Genomic DNA, 20,468 nt, shown 5'->3' with positions numbered 1-20,468 from the left:
AGTGCAGCTCAAAAACAGGCGCCTCTCTTTGACCTGCAAGGCTACTACAGACATAAAAGTATACAAATTAAAATAACAAAATTAAATGAAAACATCACGAACTTCCTACTGATGACTGATATTAATTTAGAAGAAGATTTAAATTTATGAATTTGTCAGACGCTTTTATTCAAAGTGATTTAGGCCTACATGCATTCGATAATAATGTCCAGTGTACATTTGACTATATATTGAATTTGAGATAACACAATAAAAAAGGCTAGTTTCAAATGGCTATTTAGTTGCACTATATATTAATAATAAACTCACAATCTAAATGTTATTCATGAGACTTACGACAGCTTATTTGAAAAATTTCACAGAAACAAAATCACAATGGTGTTTTTTTATTGAAACTGTGATCTTTTTGACTGAAATCAAACCCCAGCGCGTAACAGAGAGTGGCTGGCATGTAGACATTAAGATTGTGTCTGACTTGCCCGAAAACATTCATAAACACAAACCAGGACAAATGTGCATTAAACAACACATACATGCCCAAATGGTACTGGTTTATACAAGCATGTTCACTACAGTCAAAAATAAAAAAGCATTTATATTATAACAAAAAATTACCAAAAATCCCCTAATAATAAATATTTATTTAGTGTTATCTGATGTAAACATTGTATTAAAACTGAACGTATTAGAGCCAGAGGAATGCTGCAGTAATGACCACAGACTACGTACCCAATAATGGGCCTCAGTAGTAGATGACAACAGACATAAATAATGACCAGCAGAACAAATCATTACACAAACCTAAATATACAGTGAACTAGTTCCGGGAGAAGAAACCTCCCTAAATTTCCAGTTTATCCAAGGAATCATGTAGACATGCAGAACAACACGACCTGTTAGTAAAGAATTATTTTGTATTCTGCTTAAATATTCAAGGAACCTGAAGGGCACTTTCAGAATCAAGATCCAGATAAACTGCTACACAGAGAGCTGTTAGGAATGTTATATATGTGTTGAACACTAGATGGAAGACTTACACCAGACAGCAGGTCAGGGATTTTTCCCACTTGTTAAATTCAGGATGGAATGTAAGCATGCTGTGCAGTTTATACCGGCTTTACAAAACTAAAACTGTGTGCTATATCTAACAATAAACATGTCACACGGAATATTAGCGACGCTTATTACAATTGCATTAGCCTTGTCACACAACCTCATTTTGACAAGTATAGGTAGATGCCACATTTGACCACTTCAGACACACTGATGTATCCGGCGTCTTAAAACGGTCAACATTTCAATCGCTGTCGTCAGTCACAGTAAAATTCCCTAAATGAAAACTACTGCACAGGCTCTGGTTGTGAAAAACATGAAAAAAAGAGGTAAACTAACTGAATGGATGTCGAGCGCACTGCCTTATGGGAGACAGTGTCACATTTGGTCAAATCTAGAAGCAAAAACAGAAGATTTTCCGCAGACATATTTCTGTAGTCTAGAACGGCTTCATACTTATCCAGATTCTGTAGTGTTTTGCCGAATACAATTAAATAAAAAATAAAAACATTCTCAAAATTATTCACAAAATCTAACACAGTGTAACTCTGAAGAGATCATCAAAAAATATCATATGCAAGGAGAAACCCACGGGTCACTGGCCGATGTATTCAAGTGAAGGCATCTAAAAGTTTCATTTGTGGATTTTTGTACCGCGTAGCTTGCACTTCACCTTCTCACCCTGTGTGCCATCAGAGAATGATGAAATATTTAATGCCATTTAACATAATAAATTACATACATAGCGAAAAATTATTGCTTCGTCTAAGTGCTTTGTAAATATAGAGATGGATTGCGATTGGTTTCCGGCGTGACCTTTGACCCTGTCATTGCCACGCATTAGGCAGCGCCGTCTTGGATGTGTGTGAGTGGATTTCTACCGGCTGGTTCGGGAGGCGGTCCCTCCTGTACGTTATCGTCTTCTCATTGGTTGTAGGACCATACGCAGAATCCTGTATGGAGACATAAACGTGATAAGAAATATTCTGAAAATTGTCTTGGTCACAGTCACTCTTCTGTACTTTAGGTACAACCACAACAGTTTGAATAGAGGTTTATTTTATGATATCTAGGGACTGCAGGGCAAAAATAGCCTTTTGGCTGACTCTGGCATATTGACAGAAATGTTTATTAATATGCATAAATAAATAAACAAACAAAATAGTATTCAACGTCGGTGTGAAATAGTAACTAAGATCATGAAAACCAAACTTAAGATGAAAAAGATTTTGTGAGATCCCATACAGACAGATATCACACTGTACCTTACAATCAGACTGCTGGTTGGGCTTTTTCTGCCATGCACAGTTTCTTGTTCTCAGTAAATGACTGACCACAGCCAGCAGACCGATACCCAACATCAACGTCAGGAGGAAAGTGCTGAGGAACGTCTTGACTGATCTCTGACCCCAAACACACACTGACACAGAAAAACAAAAGAAATCACTTCGGTCAACAGGAATTTATTTTTGCTCAGATGTTGCTCATTCATAATTCAGATAACCTGGATTTCCCAGAGATGTTACATTAAGAAACTGTCTCAGATGATTTTCCAAAGATGAGTGGAAATAAAAACACATTTATTGGTTATTGATTATAGACATTTGATAGATCTCAACTGTATTTTCACAGCAGGTGACTCGACAAATCTCCGTTTGCTCTTCAGTTTATCTGAAACAAACGAGACGTTAAAGAGATCTTCATTTTGTATTTTTTTTCAGAGCAGTTGACTTAAAACATCATAGTTTGGTCTCCATTTGAATTTCTCTGCTAAACATACGAGACGTTAGAGACGAACAGCAGAGGACTTGAGTAATAATAGTGTGCCCTTTATATGATCTCATTGCTCAAAGAAACAATTGAGACTTTAAAGAGATCTCATTTGAGCCTTTACACAAATCTGAGACATTACAGATCACTGCAAACTTCATCAACTCTCACTTTAGTCTCCATTTTTTCTTACTTTTGTCTGGAAGAAAAATCATTACAGGGATACTCCATCCAAAAATGTAGTCATGAATTACTCACCCTCCCAAGTTGTAAATAAATAAATAAATAAACAATGACTTTGTTCTGATGAACACTGATGAAGAGATCTGATAAACTGTGAGCGACTGACATTTCTTGGGCACAATTGACTTCCTAGATGTAATAAAATGGTAGTCAAAGTTGTCCCAGAACTGCCAGTTTTCCTAAATTCTTGAAAAGATCAAATTTTGTGTTTAAGAGAACAAAAAGATTATATTTAATATTTGCTCCTACTATGGTAGTCCGTGATGTCCCAGAAATGTCAGTTGCTATCTTTGTTTGTGTTACTCAGAACAAAGAAATGTAAACAGGTTTGAAACAACTTAAGGGGGAGTAAATAGTGACAGACGACAGTGTCTCTTTAAATACATTTTGTTCTGTCGGTGATGAGCTCTGAGGCGTTTCATAAACGCAATGGTTAAATTCACAAAGAGTTTGTTTAAAACAAAAACCATCCAAAGAAATCCTTGGAAAGCTAAACAGGAGGCAGATGTTTGTGTGGTCTCCCTCCGGCCTGGCTCTGATCGCAGAAGCAGCTGGAGCGTTCCCCGATGTGCCGACCAACACACAGCCCATATACAGTATAGATGTGTTCCCTGTGTGTTGGGAAATCCAGTCAGCTCGGCTCTGATCCAGTCCAGCGCAAACACAAAGACCATAAAGTACCATTTTAAGGGGTTTCCATGGAGACCTGGAATCAGGAGATCAGGCCGAGGATAAAGAATGCGGGTCACACACAGAATGCTTCGTGCTGTTTTGGAGAAACAGATAGGGGGTGTGTCCGCTGTGACATTTTGGCGAGAGAAAGAGCAAAATCGAGGGAGGAAAACAACTCGGAGGAAAGAGTCATCACAAGTCAGATCTCTTTAACGCCCTCAACATCACGGACATCGCTGAGAACGAATTAAATAACTCAAAAGGAAAAGTGAGAGTCAACTGCAGTGAAGGAGTTTCAGAAGAGATCTCATTAATGTCTCAAACTGTGCTTCCTCATGACACATGTGTGTACATTTTCATTTCTCACAACATCTGAGACAATGTTTATGGTTCAACTGATGTACAATTCAAACAACAAAAACTTAATGTCTTACAAACTGGCATCATCCTTATAAAACATCACGTTTTTCCTCACCTGGATGTCGGCTAATGTGCAGCTGTGGTCCGTCTGTCGTCACGTCCATGAGAAAGCGGTAATGACATTTCTCAGGGGTGAGATACAGACAGTACTTCCCTCTCACCAGCTCTGAGTGAGATCACAGATCATTCAAACAAAGACAAACTTATTGTCAGCATCAAGCTTACAGCGTATTGGTCCGTGTTCATTCGGTTGTGAGGTCTCACCTACCTGTGATGTCATCAACATAGTCCACCAATGGGGTGCAGCTGTGGTTACAAAGCTGGAAAGCATGAGGTCTGAGTCCGTTTGACAGATGACAGCCCACGCAACCCCTGATGGAGAGAGAGAGATACATAACATTATATTTATATATATTAATATATTTATAAACCACTTTAATTTGCACCATATACATCACACTTTATTTTAGTTTATTTTGTTACTACAATTATCTTTCTTTTCATTCGTGGACGTACATGCACTATTTTCACGCAGCCCAGCTGCAAATGCTTTGGCAATACGAGTGTATATTCTGTCATGCCAATAAAGCACACTTACATTGAAAATTAAATTAAAACTGACACAGAGAGAGGAGACAGAGAGACACAGAGAAAGAGAGAGACACAGAGAGAGAGAGACAGAGAGACACAGAGAAAGAGAGAGAGAGAGACACAGAGAGATAGACAGAGAGAGCATACTGATTTCCTTCTGTATGTTCTGCATAATTTGCAGAAGTAAGCCTATATGAATAAAATATAATTTACTATTCTAGTACGAAGCTTCTTCTTACTGAAATAGAAAAAATAAAAATATCTTTATATAAATAAACAAACGTCACTATATTTGTGAGCACATGGTGATGGAACCCATCAATGACATCAGCGGCATGTTTAAGTAAAAGAGAGAGATTACCAGTGAGACAGACAGGAGCTGTAGCAGGTGAGACACTTCTCACAGAATGTCCCGGAGCGCTGGGGGTCGTCACACACACACCTGCCACACACACACTTTCCCAGACCGCCACATATCGACTCGTCATCTGACACGCATGTTTCCGTGGAGACGGAACACTCGCAGGTGTCGCCCGTGAAGCCGGGCTGACACACGCATTCACCTGAAACGCACTGCCCGCGTCCTGACACACACAAAAACACACAATAAATCAAGTTGAAATACCTACATTTTCCAACACTTTCTCAAACTGTGCTCAGACACCAAATCTTATCAAAAAATGATCTCATGTTTTCAAAGAACTGCTTTTAAAGCACTAGAAAAAATTATAAAATGAAGAATTTTGTGAAGTACTCACTAAATTATCAAAAATATGACAATACCAATATTAAAAACGAATTTTTCAAAAACATCATTTTGATTAATACCATTACTGCGATGTAACGTTTCTTAACATGATGATTGTCCACACACCTCCACACACCAGACCTCTCTCATACGGGCAGGAGAAATCGTCCATCTCGCAAAACTTCCCATAAATGTTTCCCAGTCTGCTGGAATCACATACACACGTCCCACATCGACAGGTTCCTCTCCCACTGCACACAGGTTTCGACCTGTCCTCTCTACAGACATCCCACCCTTTACCCATCTCTGCAGAGCATGCTGTAGAATTTGAGTCGTCATGACAACGACCCGCTTCTGAGCAGCCACACCCACAGACCTGTCGGACTCGAACGGTTACAGACTCGTTCAATCCCACCGGCCTGACGGAAATTACCACCTCCTGATCGGCACCCCCCGCTGAAGCTGGGCAGGAGATCATTCCAACGGTGACGTTAAAGAAGACCTGCGGAGGAGATCATCACGTTACATAAACTGTTATAGAAACAGTTATAGAAACACAGAAACTGAAACTTTAGTAACTTCAAAGTGTTACTTGAAAGATAACACAAGTACGTAAACTGTGATTACAAGAACTCCACAAACTGCCCCGCAATGATCCGAAACATCCAACCGACACAATCTGTGTCCACTCTGTTATGTTAACAATGTTTACACACGTCACACGAATGTGTAAAACACACACACTTTACATTTAGAAGCAGACTAACAGCCTCCACAGGATTTCAATAGTCACATGAGGACACTGCCAATATGTAATAGACACACACATACATACAAAATATGACATCATACGCATATAATGACATCATATGCATTGAATGACATTATACACAGGATGACATCATACAGACAGACTGATATGCACAAACTGATATCATATGCAGAGAACGGCTACATATGCACATATGACATCATACACATTGAATGACATCATACGCATTGAATGACATCATACAGACAGATTGATATCATAAGCAGGTAATGGCTACATTTGCGCATATGACATCATACACATTGAATGACATCAAATGCACTGAATGACATCATACACACACGATGACATCATACAGACAGACTGATATGCACATACTGATATCATATGCAGAGAATGGCTACGTATGAACATAATGACATCAAACAGACAGAATGACAACATATGCATAGACTTGACATCTACAGAGATGATTTGTGAAATTTTATTTTGATTAAACTATTCCCCCAAAAATGCTAATTCTGTCATGAATGACTCCCCTTCGAGTCGTTCCAAACCTGTATACATTGCTTTGATCTCATGAACACAGACAGAGATATTTGGAAGTGTGCTTGTAACCTAACAGTTCTTGGACCTTTTTGACTACCGTCCTACATTCTTCAAAATATCTTCCTTTGTGTTCAACAGAACAAGAAAACGATAAAGTAACTTTTTCCTACTCCGGTAGTGAAAGGGATCCAAGAACTGTTTGGCTGTGATCATTTTTCCAAATATCTTTCTCCGTGTTCATAAGAACAAATGAATGTCTACAGATTTGGAACAACTCGAATGTGAGTAACGATGACAGAATGCTAATTTTTTAGCAAAGTGCTCCTTTAAGAAACGCCTTGTCGTTCAGCTCGATATCAACCTCAACATCTTCATTCCCTGTACTGAAAACAGATGTATCCGAGTTGAATAGTTTGCGTACTGTTTGTTTGGGCCGCACGCTGGAACATTTAGTGTTCTCGAAAACAGATGATCCGTTGGGGCAAAAGGCCGTTATGTTCACCCGGAACCTGTGCGCTTGGCCGTCCTCCACCCCGACCTGCAGCTCCACATCCGACAGCAGCTTCTGAAAGAGAACACAGACGAGAACAGAGCTTGAGAAAGACTCCATTATCTCAACCTATAAGCAGGTTCATGGTCTAAAAATAGCGGCTTTGTGCCGATCAGCATTTGGAGCTGGCCGTGTATAAAGCAGTCTTCTGTTCGCCCGGATCAGCGGATTTTGGGGAGGACAATGCATTGTTGTACGCACAGCCAGATTACTCCTCATCTTAGACGCATGCCTGAGCAGATTGTGAGTCAAACTGCGAGACGATAAACAAATGTGAGCCTTTGGAAATGTTTAGGGTAAATTTCTGACCTTCCAACCGAACTGTATTTGTGTGTATGCAGATGTTAAAGAGAAAGTTGTGTTTACCTTGTAGGCATGCACCACTAAATCTTTAAGATTAGATGCTTTGGGAAACAGCCGGCCCACATAACTGCCTGGAATCAAGCTCATCAGATCCTGTACAGAGATGAGAGAGAAAACATTTGCAGCGTTTCTGCGTCTGTAGTTTTAAGGGAATAAATCTCAAAGGAATATTCTGGGTTAAATAGCAAAATCGGTGGATTGCCGGAAATGATCAAAGAAAGTAAATCCGGCTAAGGTTGAACGTGACCATCTAACATAGAATAATAAATAAATCAAACAAATTATTTGAACTTGATTCAACTGTGTACATGAGTTGATATCTGATGTGAGATTTGATTCGCTCATGACCATGTCAGACGCCTGTTTTGCAATTTCAACAAAGCGAAGAATGAATCATAAGGTGATTCATCAACACGCTGAAATCATTCAGGTAAAAAGCACGGATGTCTGCTGATGGAGGAGAAATTACCTCATACCACCGATATTGCAACTGATCCACAGCGAATATAGAGTAAACGCTGTTCTCCAGGAGTTTCTCTGCCAGCTGACCGATGGATGGATGTTCCTGGAAAACAAAGGGTTTGCTTTTATTTCTTGAATATCTTCATTAAATGAATTTCATTCCTGCGATAATGCGTTTGTGAAACGTTGTGTCTCTTTGCTGACCTTACCATAGTGGCTGTTTGAGAGTAGATGTTATCCTGTAGGTGGCAGCGGCCGTCATGAGGAACGACAATACCGGCCAGTTTACTGTCCAGAGCCAAATGAGAGGGTTGATCGGTCATAACCAGTAGCAGATGTTTGGCTTCCGGCCTCCATCCGATGTCCTTCTGTAGAAAGAAATCGCACTATTACTCCACACAACAGCATTTTCGCTACAAAGGTGAGTAATGTCTGACTAACACAGAAGCTCTGAAAACATGACTTTTATTTTGAATTTACATCTGCTGAACACAGCGAACGCACCGTGGAATCTTTAGAAACAACAGAAGGGAGGCCAAGCGCAGATGAATATTCCACCTGAGACCCGTCTGTGCCAAAGCAAACATCTCCATCATGCCAATGGGTTTCAATGTTATAAAGATTCCTTTGAGGTCACTGGCGGAACCTTCAGGAAGTTTTCATTTATCAGATTTACACAAAACTCCCCGCAACTCAACACTATAAAGAGTCTTTTGTTGATATCCAGCCGTCCCGCTGGGTGGATATTACGCTCCCCTACCAACGGCCACATGAATCAGAGGCTACAACGCGCCTCCCCCGTGACATCGGCGATGACATCATCGCCTGTTAACAGACCAGTGAGATGGATGCATTCAGCTCTCCAGCAATGCTTCGAATGCGCTGGTTTCTATAAGTGTGGTCAGTCATTCTATAGAGCCGTCAGGCAGTGTTTCCATTCCCGAGGACAGATGGCAGTACTGACCTGAGACCTGTCGTCTCCAGGATGACCACAGAAGAAAATAAACTCTTGATGACACACAAACAGTCACCCATTTTAAATGATGAGTTCACATGGGCTGAAGCTGATGTCACTGAATCATTAAAGGTGTTTGCCAAGCAAGCATCTCCATTCCGCCCCTGCACTTCACTACACTTCCTGTACTATCTGCCCTAAATAGCACACAAGATAAAAATAAGTGTGTCCCAATTCAGAGTGTGATAAAATCAATATCCCGAAAGATTCCTGGACGGAATTTCTGCAGCACTTGTGCACGCACTATTCTGTCCGTGAGAGAGGACGGAACTACAGACATTTAAGCATGCGTAGTGTGCACAGAAGTGTATGGTACATGAAGCGAGCACGCACCTTACAAACGGTGGCCTGCAGCATGGCGTCCAATCCGCCCTCCGGCGTGTCCATGTTTCCCGAGATCCTCTGCTCCTGGATAACACGCGTGAACTCCGTCATGTTCTTCGTGACGGGCAGAACGTGAATAAAACCATGAGCGGGCCTGCAGTGGACCTCATAGTCACTGTGACCGGAGAGAGAGAGACGGGTGAGATTAGATGTCAGGCTCATCACATTCCCTCATTACTGAGAATGAGATCACAGTGAATATATTCAGGGGACCCCCAGGCTGAATTTATACTGCTGGAGTCACCGATGAGTGTTCAGCTTTCACCGGCACTACGAACAACAACAAAGACACACAGACGCATCAAGACGGCATCATCTTTTCCTTTGCTTTTTAACCCCATGCCAGCTTCCGAGGCAATGTTCATAGCGAGAGCCATGTTTATTTATTCCAAAACAAACAAACAGAGCCCTAAATAAGATGTTTACAATTCTTAGTTTTTTTACTAAAAACCTTAAAGGGACAGTTCACCAACAAATGAAAGTTTAATTCACTCCTCCTCGAGTTGTTCAAAATCTGCATGAATTTCTTTGAACACAGAGACAGAGATTCGGAAGAATGTAACCAACAGTTCTTAGACTAGGAAAAATGACAATGGTAGTCAAAAGTGCCCCACAACATTCTTCAAAATATCTTCTTTTGTGTTTGACAGAACAATTTTTCTACTCTGATAGTCAATGAGGTCCAAGAACTGCTTGGTTATAATCATTCTTACAAACATCAGAACAAAGACATTTATACAGATTTGATGATGACAGGATTTGCTTTTTTGGGTGAACCGTCCCTTTAAGACTCAATTTGACTTTATTAAATATCTTGTCAAATGCATGAACAAGAATCACAGTAAAATACGTGTAAAGTAACTTAAGAGATTCTATCAAGTTCTAATGCGAAAATTTCATGTGCATCAAGACCTTTCCCAAGAAAAGAAGAAGAGCGTTAGAATATTTTCTTCTGGGTCATCTTCACCATGAATATTGTGAGGTATAAAATGCATTAAAGATTACGTTACCACGTCTAACAACAGCTCAGATGGTTTCAGTACTAGATTCTGGTAAATATTGTTTGAACATTCTTACAAAAAAGATTTTTTGTTTCGACTGTACTTCCCCAGCATTACCATCAAGGTTGAAATTTTCCCGGAATGAAAGATACGGTAAACTTTACAACAGATAACAACATGTAGATATCACTGGAAAAAACAATCTGAGAGAACTAGACACAAGGATTTCTTCAAAGAAAAAAGAATAAAACTCTCTTTCAAATAAACCTGCGTAAAGCTCAATTTTTCTCGAGAAACTTGATGTTTCAAAAATATCTTGTTTTATTTTAGTACCCATGCACCATTTGAGATTCCATCTGACTCGCTGCTGATCCATCATGCTTACCTACAAGGATTCACAAGTTTAGTGGGGTGAACGTCGATGTACGGAGATACGGGTTTATCTACAAAAGACCCAAATCCAACCCGGAAATCACTGGAATGTTCCTTCATCTGATGAGACAGAGCCAGACCCACAGTCTTCAGCCGATCCAAGTTCTCCTGCATGGATGCAGACACGTCCACCAGATAATACAGATCTACAGGATAGCGCTCCAACTGTCGTACCTCCACCACAAAGCTCGCAATGCTCCCTGAGATAACATGACACAACACAGCTGCTCAATTGAGCGTCTAAAGACGTTTCACAGGGATTCGTAGTTCAGGTGGAACACTACCTGGTCTCATGTGGATGGTAATCTCTCTGGGTGTCACCTGGGAGCTGTCGAGCGCAGCGTTAACCACAACTTTAACATCCGGGTTTTCCATAAACTCCTCTTGACAGCCCCTGAGCCGAAGGTCAGCTACAGATCCGCATCTCTGGTTTAGGAACCTCTGTCGGGGGAAACAAAGCATCGAGAGGTCAAAGGTCACTGCAAAAGAGATTCAGGACAAGCGTTGTGAAGGGTGCTTTTATATTTCAACTACACAAAGCGTGTAAAATCTCATTCCCTAAACCGGTGTTTTTGAGATGCCGGTCAGGATTATTCTCTGCATGGATTTAATGAACTTATTTTCGCAATCCCAGGATGTTATTCACAATATTATTATATTATTATATTTTTTCAGTTTAAGGACCGCTCTCAAGAAAACAGCAGCGCAAGCAAGATCTGACTTTCATTTTGGACCAACATAATTTTATATGCATAAAGCAGTTAAACACTTATTTTACTTTTAAAAATTGATGTAACCAAGAACTTGAAGATCTTCATAGTTCAACTTAAGAACCCCAAACAGACGAAACAGGTTCTTCACAAGAAGCCTATGGTGCAGAATAACCCTTGGAATCCTTTACATCCAGTGAAGTTCTTTGAGGTGACTAGTCGGTTCCCAACCAGGAACGTCGACACAAAATTCCCCCCATAAGCTTCTGAAGAATCCCGTGGGTTTGGTTTACTTTACATAATAAAAATACACTCGAAACAGAAGCGAGGGCTCTTCACATTGGGGGAGGGAACTATAGTGTTATCGCCAAAAGACGAAACAAGCACTCACAAAGCACACGCTCACGCACACACATTACCTCTTGAGAGCACCAGGCGCATTCAGGGCCGAGTCTCAGACAATCTTCACATGTGGAGATGAGGGCAGACGAGCAGTGGTTATCCGCTAAACAAGCAAAGAGACGCATTTACACATGAATGGATAAGAGCTGAAACGCAGCAGGGCATTGTGTGTAACACAGCCCCTGCGAAAATACAACAGCAGTGTGTTCAGAAAGAGACTCATGCCAAAAGCAAATTCTCAAATACACTGAATTTCAGATGATAAAAATCTATGATGCAAACTTTTGTGTCACTTCTAAACAAGCAATTCTCTATTCTTGCTCTCTTGTAAATGATCATAGTTTTGTTGTGGGCGTTTTTGGTTACACAACCCTATACAGGGAAATGAATTATTTATATGACATTAAAAATAAAAGCTTTATAAAACTACTGGTGGTGATTCACTGCCATAATGAGCTTCAGAGTGATGCTCACATCAAAGCATCAGTCATGGAGCAGGTGTTCAGTTAGATTATACATCCAATATGGTTATATTCTATTTATTGCTATAATATTGAATATCTCAAAAATAAAAAGTGATATAATAAATAATGAGCTTTTCTGTCAACATACATTAAAAAAACAAATGATTAATATTAACAAATAAAATAATTCATGAACCATTTTCAAAAAAATACAGTTACAGTGTAACAGTTGATTCTATAAAACAACATACAAAACCAGAACAATAAATAATAATATAATAAATAAGGATGTGACAACTTGCCCCACAAGAACCTAAATAGTTTCCATTCATTGTGATTAATCCCACGATAACGCATCAGTCATAAGCAAGGCAAGGACAGAACAACGAGAGGGTGACAGTCGGGTGTCATACAGTCACACTTACCCGGATCACAACAGACGAGCACGAGCAGCGCGGAGATGAGCACGGAGACGCCAGGAGGAATCAGATCGCGGGATCGACGCGTGCACGAAGTCATAGCAGCATTGAGAGACAGAGACTAGTGTCCGCGTTTGTGACCGACGTATCAATGCCACAGGCTCTGAACCGCAACGGAAAACCCCCCGGGAACGCGTCAGATGAGCGAAGGAGGGCGATTTTGATCACCCGATAACCTCTTAATCTGGATTATTAAACCGAGATGAAGCGCGGTGGAGCTGCGCGCTTTTGCGCATCGGCCGCGCATCGCCGGGCGCGGTATATCCAAACGCGCATGCGACGCTCCGCTTTTTCTTCGTATAGTCGCGCAAAATGTCACATTCTGTGCGACATGAGTTCGGCGCGTTTGGCGACACAATGAAACGGCTCGTTGTTCCTTGCAGTGATTGTGAAAGTAAACTCCATGTGAACGCGCACCGAGTCAGTCGCAACTATGGTAACGACCCACAAGCTCATCTGAGATCAGAATACAGGAGCACTGGAGGCGGGGGGATAATACAACGGTATAATTTTAATGCGCCCTGCATAATGCTCCACTTCTGTTGTTGTCGTCATTTCTTCTGTGTAGAACCAAATGACATGTGTTCCTGTAACTCGACTAGTCGAGCATCGCGTTAGAATGTTATAGGCACACACTAGTCACAAATAAAATGCATAAACTGATGCAGCTTTGGATAAGAGATCCTACCAAATGAATGAATGTATATAAGATGGAAAGATTGTGAGCACTTGTTTAATGTCTTTTGGGGAATTCAAACAGAGTCAAGTGCGTTAAACAAAGGGGGGTTTTGCCCATACAGTTATAACACAATTATTATCATTCTGTCATCAGTTACTCACCCTGATGTCATTCCAAACTCACCTGAAACACAAACCGAGATATTGTACATATGTTTGCTGCTCCTATAGATACAGCTGTATTGTCTGGTCATGAGAAATGTAATAGGCAAACCTTGACATGCAATATTTGAATGTTTTCATGCAAGGCACAATTTTGAGCCAAAATACCTAACTTGTAAAGAAGTAGGGTGACACTTTTTGTGTCCCACGTTACCCTTATTCACCCTAACAGGGATTTGAGCGAATGACACAGTTGGCATTGAGGCTTCAAAAAGTATTTTTTACATCGAGCTGCCCAGTGGTCTTTAATAGAAGTTTAATGAGCAATGGTGACTGTTCAGTTCAACATGACAAACTGGGATGAATCAAGACAAACAACACCCTGAATGTGTTTCACTCTGTGGGGTGGAGGAGAGGACAATGATGTCTCCTATTCTCTAGATAAAGGAGACTGCGTCCAAGATGTGGGACATGTCCCAGTGGAGGAGCCCATGACTGTCACAGAGATGAGCTGGAATGAATGTTAAAGAGAGAGAGAGAGTTCCACTGTGTTTTATTCTTTGTTACACTTGCAAATGCTTTGGGAGTATATTGTATCTTTTTTCTTGCCAATAGAGAGAGAGAGAGAGAGAGAGAGAGAGAGAATGATATCTGGGTGCATTATATGACATTTAATCATTGATATTTTATGAACTTCATATTAATCTAGATTAGAAAAAGTAAGTTTGTTTAAAGAGTAAGTAACATTGGGTTTTAAAGGTCCTGCTTTGGTATATAATTGTCCAACAACAAGTTTATGTACATAGAAGGTGTAAAATCGCAATAATGTTGTTATAATAGGCGGTTATTCTTACCTTACTTCTTCTTTGACTCAAATGATTTGTTCCGCGATTCATCCGTCTAATCACCTCCTATCCGCTAGCCTAGTGTCATATGATTGGTCAGATGGCGTAGTCTCTTGTGATTGGTCAAACGCGTTCATCATGTGCCGCAAACGGAATGGATATCATCATCACGGAAGTCTGCTGTGAATGGTCAAACGCGTTCAGCATGTGTCGCAGTCTATAGATAGAGATGGCGCGGATTTTACCTTACCAGAAAATAGATAAAACCCTGGGGTTATAATCCACTGGTGTTGTAATTGTAACCATTGTTTCCTCAGAAGTTCTTCTTTTGGTAGTTTAAATAAGACGGACTTAGTTTCAGAACGTAGAACAAAGGTTCTAGACATGATGCACACGCATCACGATCGAGCGACTGTGTTTGGGGAGGAAAGTGAAGTTTTCACGCCAGTCCCAGCAAAACGTAGTCAGGGACTATTTCTTGTGACGTAGATACGTGGCGGTTAGGTGACTCGGACAAGGTCCCTTCTCGTTTGAGGGATTCAGAGTCGACTCCCTTTTTACAATCCAATAAATTTGTTATTCATTCACCTTCAGAATTACAACTATGCTGACTGCTTACTTTCAAACACGGTGATATAACATAACATTTTCATGATCTAATGTTATATATTCTTTAAATAAAAAAATCCTAAGAATCAAGGTGTCCAAACAGTATGGGGTATGTTAGATGAGATCCACTGGTATTTCTGGTTCCCTTCCCCCCAGTTTGATGTTCTCAGCCTGTTTTTCTTACTGGTCAGATGGGCTTTTTGACCACGCCGGTTTGGTTTAATCTCCTGCCACAATATATCACATTCCCCCCCTGTCTGACCGTGGGTCTGCCCGCTCCGGGCTAACCGCTGACCCGCTGGGGCTTTCTGTCAAACTCCCAAACAAACAGAGCTCTCTGGACAGCGTCAGGGTTATTTTTGCTATACTGGGATGTTAAACGCTTTGAAAGGCTCTGACAGCATCACTGTTTTACTTAATCATTAATCTCACAGCTTAACTAATGTACTCATACTTTAAATGTTAAAAACTACTTAGTTTAACATTAACATGTGAATGTGAGATCATCATTTTACAGCATTTTTCATTCTTGTCACACTCACAGTAGACTGATCATCGGACGCCCAAAGAAATTTAGTTGAATCTGCTAAACAGAAACGTTTAAAGTTATCTTCAAGCAGAGAATAATATATATTATTTATCATTTATCATTTAGTAATCCTCGTGTTATACTAAACCTGTGTGCCAACTCCATTGACTTTCACTGTATGAACACAAAAGACGTTTCTCAAAATATCTTCTTTTGGGTTCCAGAAGAAAAAGTAGGTAGGTTTGGAACCACCTTAGGGTGAAAAACGTTTATTTCAAATGGACGCAATAATACGGTTGTTTAGCATACATGAGCTCTGTTGAAAAATACAGCATGCTCACTATGTAGGCAGTACTTTAAGGTACTGTATGTGTATTTGGTAACTTATAAATGCAGCTGCTCACTGCACTTTATTTTGGCCAAATGCAATGCTTTATTTTCACGGTAGATGGGACAAAGTAAAGAATGTTCTTAACATGCAGGTCAAAGGTCAACATAACTCAGGCTGTCATACCTCACACAGCGTAACATTCACAAGGTCATGACTATGATGACCTCACAGCAACGGCTCTAATCCGCTAGCAGGCTCCTGCAGGCATCAATCTGTAGTTTTCCCATAGAGGTCAAATGAACAGGTTCACAGCATACACACACTTGCCACAAACACACCAGCAAAAACACACAGCTGGAGTCTCATCTCGTCACTATACAGAAGAATCTGTTTAAAAATGTTACGGCCAAACAACTTCTGTACTTTCTGTATAGCTTGTGACTTATTACTTTAATGAACCTATTCGGAAAGAATACAAGACCTGATAAACACAAAGAGAACTACTGATTTTGTGACGACCATGACCTTAAGAAGGGTAGAAGATCAGCAGGGTTATTTATTGACGCCTCCGATGGAACCTTTTACGGGGAATATATTTTGAATTCCCCTGTTAGATCGTGCCATTTATCACAGTGAAACTTATTAACACAAAATATATTTATAGAGGTGAAACACGAAAACACCCACACAGACTGATTCTTCTTTAGCGATTGATTAATGAATCATCACACCATCGTAACAGCTGATTTACATTATTAGATTATTCAGAGTATTAAGTGGGTGAATCTAAAAAAGATCTAAAAGAAATCAAAAGGGGGGATTTTTTTTTTTTTATACAGTAAGTCATGACAGTATTGGTTGTGATGACTTTTATTAAATACTTTGTTTGAACATTTAAATAATTATGTTTTTTATTGTAACAGAGTTAAAGAGTCTGAAAATCTGATGTCAATTATATATTTTCTAAGTAAACCAAGAATTTAGGGGTAAAATGGGAGCTTTATTTGAATAAATAATATTTTTTTTTGATGCGAAATGTGATTCGACAAGTTTAATGAGATTTAATGAGAAGATCCTCTGGGATTCACTTTAGCTGTGTGACACGCAAATAAACCCACAGGATTCTGTAGTATCCTGTTATTCACATTTTTTGTGTCTTTACGTCACACTATAATCTAACCTCAGGTTAAAAAGTACTATATGCATTGCAAACGTCACCTTGTGGTGAGTTTTAGCATGTTTTACAATCCCACCAAAGGAAGTCATGCTTCATGCTTGGACTTCACCATCAGCGTGACGCAGCAAACCACGGCCCTCTCCTCCCACTCCTTCCCATCTTCACCGTCTCAACACACACGCTGATGCAGAGCTTCACATCACTTGCGTGGGCCGGACTGTAATTGCATCATCAACGTCAAATTAGCGGGTCAAGCTGATGGTTTGGATCTCATCCTCAGAGGTTTGAGGCTTTTTGCTGATGTGGCTTTGTGTGGTGTATAATCTTGTAGACCGCAGAGAGGTGTGACTGCGCTGAACAGATTCGAGATCTGAGTGCTGACCACAGATGGATGAATGGAAAGTGTTTAAAAACAATGAACTGACTCAACTGTGTAATGAGCTTTCAGAAAATTCCCCTGAACTACTTAAACAAACGACGCAGAGAAATAACATGCTGAATCTGCTGACCTGTAAAAATATAATCAATGCAAACATGACATTTACATTTCTACGGTTCTTAGCATATTTTTTTCACCCGATGATAGTGAGAAATGTCATTGATTTAAAGATTATCTACACAAAGATTCTTTTAAATGAGGGGCGTAACAACTATTCAGAACAGCTGCAGAGCAACCATAACCTTGGAAACCATCACAACCCAGAACAAAATCGAGATCAATCTGGTTTAACAACAACATATATTCTATTTCACTATATAAAGCTTCATTAAATATTGTTGCATATCTAAATTAGATCTGGTGTGAATAATATAGATTAAATACCAAAGCACCATAACACCCATACTGCGTTTTCTAACCAAATACAGTGGGCAATTCTGAGCTTCCACAGAAGAAAACCCGCAGCTTTGAGTGAAAATCTGGGAATTTACAGTCACCACAGGAAGGCTGACTGCATTTTTTTCACAGCTTGTGGTAGTAAGTTAAACAAACCCAAAAAACAATCTAACTGTGCCGAAAACCAAGAACCATGGTATCTAAAACCATATATACAATTGACTAAATAGCTATCTGATCTATTTCCATGGTAGACCAAAGTACTTCAATAATTTATCTGGTATTACATATAAAACATGTATTTTTGAGCAGTATATAGTGTATTTAAACATCAACAGAAGCTGTTGTGTTTTAGCACCTAAGCGAACGTCAACATTTACAAGAATTCTGTATCATTGTAAATATGAAAAAGACCACCACGGCACTTTTATGTAAGGCTGTAAAGAAGCTTTTCCACCTCTGTGAACACCTGCCATCCATCTGAAATAACAATGAGACGATTTATCCACACAAGAACTGAAAATCTATCGCTGACGTCATGAATGGTTTCATTGTGGATTGATTTCACCTTGTGGATGATTTCAGTGTTTCAAAACAAAACCCAAACTTCCTTATCTTTGATCTGACTGAAGGTGTGTATGTTTTTGTTTTTCAGTGTTTAAAGCCCACCAGTCCAAGCCTGTTTACTGCGGGAGTTTCTCTGCCCATCATGCTGATCTATTGCTTATTAAGCCTGGGTGGGCACACATGGGAGTCTGAGGGACTTTCCTTGGAAACAGAAACAAACTGGATGATATGTGGGCAGTACTTGCCATCAGTCCTGATTTCCAAAACACCTGTGTGTGTTTCAGGAATGAGCAGTGAGACGTAAAAAGCACTGACTGCTGGATGTCTGAACGCTTTCACAATGACAGAAGAAACGAAAATAAACAAGAATAAGCAGACAGATGACGGATCTGATAGTCACTAGCTCACACTATATTTGCTGCTAACAATGTTTTGTATTATTTATTTGTTCGTTAATCGCTTTTTTCAAAAGAGTGCTTATTGAAAATGTTTTAAACTTACATGTATTAGACATTTGCATATTATAAAGCTTTTATGCCCGATTAAGTGTTTTGAGCGCCTTCATGTGGCTAATAAATGTAATTGCTTGTTTAAACAAGTGTATCAATATTCATTACAAAACTGAATAAAAATAGTATTATGAATATGTCTAAACGTTTCAATTTAAGGTATTTTTGTTAATGCAATAGCAAAGTTAAAATGAAACTGAAAATGAAACCGAGAGAGAGAGGGAGAGAAAAGAGAAAAAGAAAGAGAGTGAGAGAGAGAGAGAGAGAGAGAGAGAGAGAATAAATGTAAATGTGATTATGAAAATATATTTGCTATTGTGCAAACTCAAACATTATATTTCCTACACTAACACATGACTACAACGAAAGGTCGTCCAATTTTCAGGAATTAAAATGTTTACATTCTTGCAAACTGTGAGTGACGTCAGTGGACCGTTCCAACATGGCGGACGAGTCTGCGTGCCTGCAGAGCTTGAAGACGGCATCTAGTTTTTTATTTCTATGCTGCAACTGAAGCAAACAACGAAAAAATAAACGCTTAAACAAACATAATTTAAACCTCAACTCATATATTCTAAACTTTCTACAAGATGTTGCTGGAAACTTACCAGTTGAAATGACCCTCTCGAAACCATTATTTCATAAACTCGGCATCCAAACGTTCTTCGCTGTTGTTAGATCCATATAAAGCTCAACATCGAGAAATAAATGTCCGGCTCTGCTTGAACGGTATATTTTGATTTGTTTATTGCCGAAAAGGACCTTTAAAATAAAATAAAGTCAGTCAGTGGAATTGCATCTCACACAAGTTTCGTCGCGTAAATGTTTTTTTGCGCTATTCAATGACGTCACCCATCAGGTGTTCTCCTGAACCCGTAAATCTTAATTTGCGCAGGTAAATAAATAAAAACGTATTTCATGCATTATAAATGATTTATTTTAGAGGATACTTTTACCTCACCCCGACAGGACGAAAAATGAAAATGCACAAAAATAAAGATTTTTTTTTACAGTTATTGTAAACAAATATATTAATGATTCCCCTATTCATATCCCCTATTCTACTTATTGAGTCAGTAATAGAGAAGTAGATGCATAAATTTAGTTCTCTTTATGTTTACACGTGTGATATGTTTAGTTTCTCAC

At 39.6% G+C, this 20,468-nt stretch overlaps 1 protein-coding gene across 4 annotated transcripts; it reads right to left on the bottom strand.

Moving 5' to 3' along the window:
* Positions 1–370: 370 nt before the first annotated feature.
* Positions 371–20,132, bottom strand: itgb8 (integrin, beta 8). Of its 4 annotated transcripts, XM_056741706.1 has the most exons (16): positions 19,931–20,132; positions 19,724–19,832; positions 12,155–12,240; positions 11,310–11,466; positions 10,979–11,225; positions 9,542–9,707; positions 8,403–8,561; positions 8,201–8,296; positions 7,735–7,824; positions 7,240–7,383; positions 5,624–5,999; positions 5,111–5,333; positions 4,427–4,530; positions 4,214–4,324; positions 2,319–2,473; positions 371–2,006 (listed from the first exon to the last, which is right to left on the bottom strand). In XM_056741706.1, exons 1-16 carry the CDS (start codon positions 19,955–19,957, stop codon positions 1,881–1,883), a joined length of 2,376 nt encoding a protein of 791 aa, XP_056597684.1. In that variant the 5' UTR covers positions 19,958–20,132; the 3' UTR covers positions 371–1,880. The 4 variants fall into 4 exon arrangements, with proteins under 4 accessions (XP_056597684.1, XP_056597687.1, XP_056597685.1 ...); XM_056741709.1 differs by lacking the exon at positions 19,724–19,832; XM_056741707.1 differs by lacking the exons at positions 19,724–19,832; positions 19,931–20,132 and adding an exon at positions 13,027–13,548.
* Between the last annotated feature and the right edge of the window lie 336 nt (positions 20,133–20,468).

This window comes from Triplophysa dalaica, chromosome 25 (assembly GCF_015846415.1).
Source record: "Triplophysa dalaica isolate WHDGS20190420 chromosome 25, ASM1584641v1, whole genome shotgun sequence".
NCBI lineage: Eukaryota > Metazoa > Chordata > Actinopteri > Cypriniformes > Nemacheilidae > Triplophysa > Triplophysa dalaica.
This window is presented reverse-complemented; position numbering and strand designations above follow the sequence as displayed.

Excerpts from the sequence above, each read along its gene's own strand:
- itgb8 (XM_056741706.1), bottom strand. The coding sequence starts at position 19,957 with ATGGTTTCGAGAGGGTCATTTCAACTG. Across the intron at positions 19,833-19,930 it reads CGAGAGGGTCATTTCAACTG|TTGCAGCATAGAAATAAAAA; the intron begins GTAAGTTTCCAG and ends TGTTTGCTTCAG. Across the intron at positions 7,384-7,734 it reads TAGTGGTGCATGCCTACAAG|AAGCTGCTGTCGGATGTGGA; the intron begins GTAAACACAACT and ends GTTCTCTTTCAG.